This window comes from Brassica oleracea, chromosome C6 (assembly GCF_000695525.1).
Source record: "Brassica oleracea var. oleracea cultivar TO1000 chromosome C6, BOL, whole genome shotgun sequence".
Lineage (NCBI taxonomy): Eukaryota > Viridiplantae > Streptophyta > Magnoliopsida > Brassicales > Brassicaceae > Brassica > Brassica oleracea.
In genome coordinates, this window is record NC_027753.1 from 2,571,758 (window position 1) to 2,579,900 (window position 8,143).

The 8,143-nt window shown below is 36.0% G+C and overlaps 1 protein-coding gene across 1 annotated transcript; it reads left to right on the top strand.

Annotated features, from left to right (window-relative positions):
* The first annotated feature begins 6,149 nt into the window (after nucleotides 1-6,149).
* On the top strand, nucleotides 6,150-7,253 carry LOC106298926 (proteasome assembly chaperone 4). The gene is made up of 5 exons (XM_013735054.1): nucleotides 6,150-6,397; nucleotides 6,487-6,555; nucleotides 6,636-6,711; nucleotides 6,799-6,863; nucleotides 6,946-7,253. Exons 1-5 carry the CDS (start codon nucleotides 6,236-6,238, stop codon nucleotides 7,021-7,023), a joined length of 450 nt encoding a protein of 149 aa, XP_013590508.1. The 5' UTR covers nucleotides 6,150-6,235; the 3' UTR covers nucleotides 7,024-7,253.
* Nucleotides 7,254-8,143: the final 890 nt, after the last annotated feature.

Consider the following 8,143-nt stretch of genomic DNA (forward strand, 5'->3'; position numbering starts at 1 on the left):
GCAGAAGGGTCGGAAACACCGTCGAAGGTCGGAAGACAGAGCTTTTCCATCTTTCGGAGGCGAACCTTCGTTATTTTCTCAGTGAACGGTGTCCGAAGAGACTCTGCGAGGACCCGCTCGATCTGGGGAGCAGACGTAGTTACGTGATGGATCTTGGAGTTTATATCGAGAACCGACTGTTTCAACGCGGCGAGCTCGTTTATCGTTTGCGCGTCAAGACCCCCAGGGGTTTGGGCCACGTCGTCGTCGACGTCTTGGTCGGCAGCTTGCGTCGGTGCTGCGCCAGTCGCTCTCTCTGTGCTAAACAGATGTCTTCGGTATTGCGCCGTCGAGGCTTCCACGTTCGCAGCGAGAAGAGCTAAGATCTTTGCGAGCGCCGCGATTTGGTCTGTCGCCACACTCTGGGCTGCATCTTGCTGCACAAGGCACGCCATGATAGCTTCTATGGAAGCAGGTGGAAGTGGCGTCGGAGTCACAGGGAAGGACGCCGGCGTTACTTCAGGAGCTTCACGCTCTTCTCCAGAGGAAGAGCCGTCGTTACTCGTCGCCATCTTGTCGACGTTACTTTGCTAAAGATCCCACGGTGGGCGCCAACTGTTTGATCGGAAAACGGTATAGAACGAGAGAACGTTCGGTTTTAGAAGTGGGTTTAAGTAAAGACGTCTTATTAATGGCCGGAAGAACATTTTGTCGGTTACAAGGAAAGGAAATGCGTGAAAGGAAAGGTACCGGAACCTCGAAGGATTTGCCGGAGAGATACAGCAAGGCGAGATAACAAAGGTAAAACCCTAATCTAGCCGCCAAGTGTGTATCAGTGATTTCGGATCCCTCTTACGTTACATCTCCCTCACCTTATATAGCTAACCTCGCGCTCTCCCATGACCTAGTTTGCATCGTCTTCGTGGGCTTCTAACTCGCTGGACCGAGAAGCCCATGCTGTCTTGGGGAGCCGTTTAGTCGGGGACGCTTAGCCGAGGAATCGACCAAAAGCTCTCCCATGTTACCCCGAGAGACACGCGCTTTGAGCCACCACGCCGAGCCATCGTTCCGTCCTATGTGGGCTGGGCCATCTGTTCTTTGGGCCTTGAGGGATGGTCGAATTCACCCTCTACAAGTTACGTCCAAGAATGGTGATGATACTAACATTAGTAACCTTTGTAGGGATCTCAAGCGAGTGCCAGAACAAGAGATATTAAATTATAAAACTAGATGCTTAAGGTTTCCTTTTGTACTTTTTCTTGTGTATGCATTGAATAGAACAATTACCTCTTTGTAGGATTTCCAGTATGAGCTATGAGAGGCTAAAGAAACAACGGGAGGAAGATAGGAGGAAACAAAGGAAGCAAAACAACGCATTAAGGAGAAACAGTTGAATATTGAGAACTTAAACAATCTTGAAATGTAGGTAGACGATTGAAATGTAACCTGAGCTGATCATCCAAATCAGGGAAAGTAACTTCTTAAACATTAGATTCATGGATTCGCCCTAGAACCTCACTTTACACCTTGAGTTTCATATGGTGCAGCCTAGGGTTCTCCTTGCTAAATGAATCCACACGACGTTTGCTTCCGCAAATCTCCTCCGTCTTTTTTTTTTTTTGTTTCACAGTTAATCAATTGATGATCCACACCTTGTGCGGACTAATATATATATACTTAATAATATTTAATTCTAATGTTTATTTTTATAAAAATTAAATTATTAAATTAGATTCAAATTTTAAATTAATATTATAAATTAAAAAGCTTTAGTATTCATATTGGTAATCAATGTATAAAATTACGTTCTTTATCATAGTTTTATTTATCGGGTGCAAATTTTGGATCAAAATATTTGCTATAATAATAATCAAATTAGTAAGCTTGAATTTGAAAGAGACACTTATTGTAATTGTGAACTGGAAGGAGGAGATTTTCTACGAGAGAAACATGGTTAAGCATAAGGGAAAACTCTTCGACTTGTTATTGGTACTAGGCAGTGTGGTTCAAGCATTTAACTCCGAGATACTCCTTTATCACATGGGTTGCAATGCGTGGGAGACTCTCAACAGAGGATAGAATGAGAAGCTGGAGTGTGAATGCTAATGTATCTTGTATGCTTTGTCAGGAGCCGGTGGAGACATTGCAACACTTGTTCTTTGAGTGCTCTTATTCTGAACAGGTTTGGAGGAAGTTAATGAAGGGGGTGATGGGTAATCAATATACGGCGGATTGAGGGAGGCTTCTAAGGCTAATAACAACAGACTCTAGCTGGAGTAAAGTTCAGACTTTCACTGTCAAATACATCTTTCAATCGACAGTCCATGCGATCTGGTGTGAAAGAAACAGAAGGAGACAAGGTGAGGAGACTCTTGTCCTGCGGCGCTCTTGGTTAGAAGAATTGACATGAGCATGCATAACAAGTTTACAATTTTGCAAAGGAGAGGAGATAAAGCATTAGGAGATGAGATGGTTTTCTGGTTTAGTACAAGAGAAGATTAAAAGAAGCAAACAGGGGTTGGAGTCTATAGATTAATGGAGAAATTACATGTTTACCACTTTCATTCTACCAGTTTTCATTTTTACCACCACTAAAGAGATATTTTCAAAAATACCTTCTTCATTAAGTGGCTAAAAACTCTTATGCCCATATTCTTTATAGATATAATAAATAAATATTTAAATAAATAAAAATCTAAAAAAATAAAAAATATTTTTTATAATTTTTTTCTGAATTATACTATTTCGAAATTCAAACCCTAAACCCTAAAACGAATCCTTAACCCTAAACCATCAATCCTAAACCTTTTTTTTTTTGAAATAAACGCTAAACCCCGAAACATCAACTCTAAACCCTAAACCCCGAAACACCAACTCTAAACCCTAAACCCTAAACCTTCAACTATAAAACCTACAACATCAACTCTAAACCTTAAACCCTAAACTTAACTCTAAACCCTAAACCATCAACACTAAACCCTAAACCCCAAAAAGTAAACTCTAAACCCTAAACCCTAACCCTTCAACTATAAAACCTACAACATCAACTCTAAACCTTAAACCCTAAACTTAACTCTAAACCCTAAACCATCAACACTAAACCCTAAAATATCAACACTAAACCCTAAACCCCAAAAAGTAAACTCTAAACCCTAAACCCTAAAATCCTAAACCCTAAAACATCAACTCTAAACCCTAAACCTTCAACTCTAAACCCTAAACCTTCAACTCTAAACCCTAAACCTTCAACTCTAAACCCTAAACCTTCAACTCTAAACCCTAAACCTTCAACTCTAAACCCTAAACCTTCAACTCTAAACCCTAAACCTTCAAATCAAAACCCTAAAACATCAACTCTAGGGTTTTAGGGTTTAGGGTTCGAATTTCAGAAAAATATAAGGTTTAGGGTTTAGGGTTTACGTTTAGGATTTTGAGTTGATGTTTTAGGGTTTTGATTTGAAGGTTTAGGGTTTAGGGTTTACGTTTAGGATTTTGAGTTGATGTTTTAGGGTTTTGATTTGAAGGTTTAGGGTTTAGGGTTTACGTTTAGGATTTTGAGTTGATGTTTTAGGGTTTTGATTTGAAGGTTTAGGGTTTAGGGTTTACGTTTAGGATTTTGAGTTGATGTTTTAGGGTTTTGATTTGAAGGTTTAGGGTTTAGGGTTTAGAGTTGATGTTTCGGGGTTTAGGGTTTAGAATTGATGTTTCATGGTTTAGGGTTTAAAATTGATGGTTTAGGGTTTAGATTTGATGTTTTAAATTTAGATTAGTTAACCATATGTTTTTTTGTCAAAGGTAATCAAAAACTTATAAATGTCTTTTATCCTTCATTAAAGATGAGGGTAAAAGTGGTTAGTGTAAACATGAAAAGTGGTACTTTGAAAATGGTATTTTTGATAATTTTCCTAGATTAATAGAGTTTCAATTGGTTTCTTTTCAATAAATGTTGCATCTTTTTGGTGTAAAACAGTTTTTTTTTAATTAAATTTAACATTCAATTAAAACAAAAAGTACTGAAAATAAATCTAGTGGCACTCAAAAGAAAGAATTAAAAACAGACACAACCCATAAAACATCAACAAAATTAAAAAATAGAGAACAAACCTTATATATTCTCCTTAATTGGATTTTTAAAACGGTGAGACAAAAACACAAAATAATAAATTGCAAAACATTATCTCTGTATTCTCTTAGATTATATTTATATCATGTTTATTATTTGTCAAATTTTTAGTATTATTTAATGTTTTAATCCTTGTTTTCATGTTTCCATAGATTTTTAAATATTTTTAGTTAATTTTAATTTTTTAAATTTATATTATATTTACTAGCATAAATTTTTGTGATTTTATATTTGTCATGTACAAATACAAATTAATTTAGAGGAATTTTCATGTTTATCACATTGTTGGTATCATTATTCATGTTTATCTTCATTAAAGAGACATTTTCAAAAATACATTCTTCATTAAGAGACACATTCCAAAACCCTACATCACCTCTCAACTCTAAACCCTAAATTGTGTCAAATATATTTGCTAATGAAATTTCTAATACCATTTTTAATGTTTACTTTAACCATTTTTATTTTCACTTTAAAATGGGTAAAAAAACATTTATAACCGTAGGGTCTGCTTGGATGAGCAGGGGAAGTGTTAGTGAATACCTAAGGCAAGACAACAGAGCTGGCCAGTGAAAAGATTGAGGAACCTGAACACTATTAGGAACCAGTTGCGGGTAGCTATTGGCTCACTTCTCAAGGTTTCGCTCTTTCATTATGAGGCCTCTTAGTTTTGTTTGTAGCTTAACTTTGTACCATCTGTATCAAGGATGACGGCATTCTGGTTATTCCAACGACGCTATTTGTTCCATCAAAACTTGGTACCAAAGAGATCGTGTCCGAAGAATACATGAACAGATGGAAACATTATCAACAAACAAAATCGAAAATTTCCATATAACCTTTTGAATTAATTTTTTTTGATAATCAATATATGAACAAAATGAATCAAAATGAACAAACATATTTGTAATCAAATAATCTCCCAAAGACGTAAGCTTCTGAAATAAATTTTCTCCCACAGGAGATTTAGAATTAAAATTTTGATAATATAAAAAAGAACAAACCGAAACAAAATCAACAAACATAACCAAGAAACAAATCTAAATCTAAATCATCAGCCATATCGAAAGCTTTTGAACAAAGCCATTTTCGAGGATGGATCTCTCAGGAAGTTTAGAATGATAAGAAAAAAACTGATGAATTTCAAGGTGTAGAACATACCTTTTTATAGTCGTAGATATTGACGAAGGCAGTAAATGGTGAAGCTTGAAGGATTGATCGACAATGGTTGATGACTGCGTTGAATACGTCTCTTCGCTTGGGCATAACCACCAAGCGTTTCAAGTTTCTCGTAGAAGATGAACAGAATCGTCTCTTTGGCTTTCAGTGAAGTTTTTTGTATGGAGAAGACGGATGTTCCTAGAATGGACTACGAACAATAAGTAACCCATCATGAATTAATCAATTTATCGAGCCCAGATAATAGCCTAAAACCAAAACTTGCGAAATGTTTAAATCGTGCCACGTGTCGTGTCCGGAAACACTGATTTTCTGACGTGTCCTTACGAGAAGAGAAACAATCTCTTCTTTATATTATAAGATGTTTAGTTGTCTAGGTTAAATGGTTAAATATATTAAATTTTAATATTATTATTATATTACTATATTTAATTAATTTGATTAAAACTTTGGTTTTTCGTTTTGGTTTGGTTTAAAATAAACCAAACCGAATCATTTGGATTGATAAAAATTTTAACCAAACGGTTTGAACATATGCTTTGGTTTGGTTTGCTTCAGTTTTTTGCCCACTCCTAAAATTCATATAATGTGGGTTATATGTCGATCTTCTTGTAACTACTAACTACAATATTTGAACAAAACATCTGTACCGAAACAATTACGGGTACTTTTTTTTCTAATAACCAAATTAAATTATCCGCTTGTTGTTCGTTGCGGGGTGTGAAATTACAACTCGGATATGCACATTTGGGCCTGAAGTGTTTATTGGGCTAGTTGCTGGTTTGTTCAAGCCCAAAAGTGAAGCAAAGCGCAAAAGATTTCGTGGGGCAAAATATTGCGTTTTTTTTACTCTCCTCCTCCTCGCCGGCAGACTAACAGAAACGAATCATCGGCACAAGTTTAGAGAGAGAGAGAAGAAGAACCATCTTACGAATCATTGGACTCAGAGACACAATGGAGACTGAATACGACCAAGTTCTTCACTCCGTTGCTCAGGTTAAAATCACTGATTCCGCCGATGTGAACCAAGACGAGGACGGCGTAAAGGTTTCGTGCTTCACTGAAGTTCTCGATGATGTCACTCTTCACTTCCAGGTCATCCGTCTCGCAAAGCAGGTTCTGGTTTTTTTTTTTTTTTTTTTTTTTTTTTAATTATTGTCTTTGATTTTCATCAGAACTAAAAGTGGACTTTGTTCTGACTGTAGATTTATGTATGGATTGGTTATAACTCCGCCAAATTTGGGAACTTATACGCAGCCGCTTCAACGCGACCGGTTAGTTCATCAAAAACATAAGATCTCGAATGTCTAATTTGGTGTTCTGAATTGTAACGTTTTGTTTGTGTATATGGCAGAGCAATACAGTAAGTGTTACTTCGTTACTTGGTGGAACATCTGATAACACTGGATCTGGCATTGCGCGTAGATTAGGTTAGAAATCTGATCATTACAAACTTGCAATTGTAAATTTTCTACTGTGAGTGATAACTTGTCTGATTTTTTTTGTGTTGTTTCTAGTGATGAAGACTGGTCCCAGTATAATCCTAGCTTGCAATATCCCTAAAAACAATCCCTTGCTCGAGGTTTCGTTCTTTCTTTGGGCTCCTTTTGGTGTAGCTTTATTACACTTTTCTGACTTCTTCTATGTTTGTGTTGTTTGTGTAGGCAAAAGCTGAGAAAATCTTGATCAGAAAATTGATTGATCTTGGTTACACAATGCCAACACCTTTACCAGCAACATAACCTGAAGAGGGTATCGATTTTAGCAGTTTCTTCAGATTGTACTCTCTGTATCCCGTAATTTATGAACGATTCTTGAAATTTCTTAAACCGAGAGTGTCAGCTTTTTCCTGTTAGTTTACAGAATCTTGATGATTGTTTTTTTTGGTTATTGAATGACGTCAAATATCGTTATTCTTAGTACCACTGGTAGACTTTGGTTTCTTGTTTTCTATGTTCATAATCTTGAGCTTCCCTAGCCCGTTTACTAAATACGCTAATGCTTTTTTTTTTCATCATTGATTCTTATCTTATGCTTTGTCTGTTTCTTGATTACTTCAATTTAAGTTTCTTGATCTTGAATAAGAAGTGAAAACTATTCTGATAGGTAATATCTTTGTTCACAGGCTCACATTCAGGTATCTGACATCAGAAAATAGTTTATATTATGGACAAAAACCATAGATGTGCTATTTTTGATATATATTGAATTAAGCAAGTGTTCTTAAGGCAACCGCAAAAGCTTTCTGCATCTAATGTCTATGGATGGATAATGCCAAAAAATAGGAAATGATTAAACTAATGGGAAAATTAGAAAAATGAGACACTTCATCTTAGATTTGTTCCAATAAGACTTGTAGAGGATTATTTAGGTAAATAAGATTTATATTCTCTTTAGTACCATTATACCCTTATAATTAACCAAATTAACCTTAATTAAAATTTAAATTAATTCGTAATTGATTTAAATTTTAATTAAAAAAAAAAGAAAAAACCACAAAAGGATTAAAAACTTGTTTACCCTAATATTTTTTCACTTCTCTTCTTCTCCGCCGTGTACCTTCAAGCCTTCAACCCTTTCAATGTCAATTTAGGGTAAGCGGAGAATCCTTATTTTTTTCATCGTAAATCATCAATTTTTTTGTCTCTAATCTCGTTTTTATCTTTCTTCTCTTTGTTCTCAGATACAATTCAGCGAATTGGGGATTTGTTCTTTGGTTTGTCAGACGGTCCTCTTCTCTCTCTACGGTTTCGTCGGACGGTATTCTTCTCTCACTACAGGTTTCGTCGGACGGTCCCTTCACAGTTTGATGTAAGATCTGGTCTAAACCACATTGCAGATCAGGCCTGACATCGAAAGGAT

Coding starts and splice junctions, on each gene's coding strand:
- LOC106298926 (XM_013735054.1), top strand. CDS start 6,236: ATGGAGACTGAATACGACCAAGTTCTTCACTCCGTTGCTCAGGTTAAA. Junction 6,398..6,486: donor TCATCCGTCTCGCAAAGCAG/GTTCTGGTTTTT, acceptor TTCTGACTGTAG/ATTTATGTATGGATTGGTTA. Junction 6,556..6,635: donor CAGCCGCTTCAACGCGACCG/GTTAGTTCATCA, acceptor TGTATATGGCAG/AGCAATACAGTAAGTGTTAC.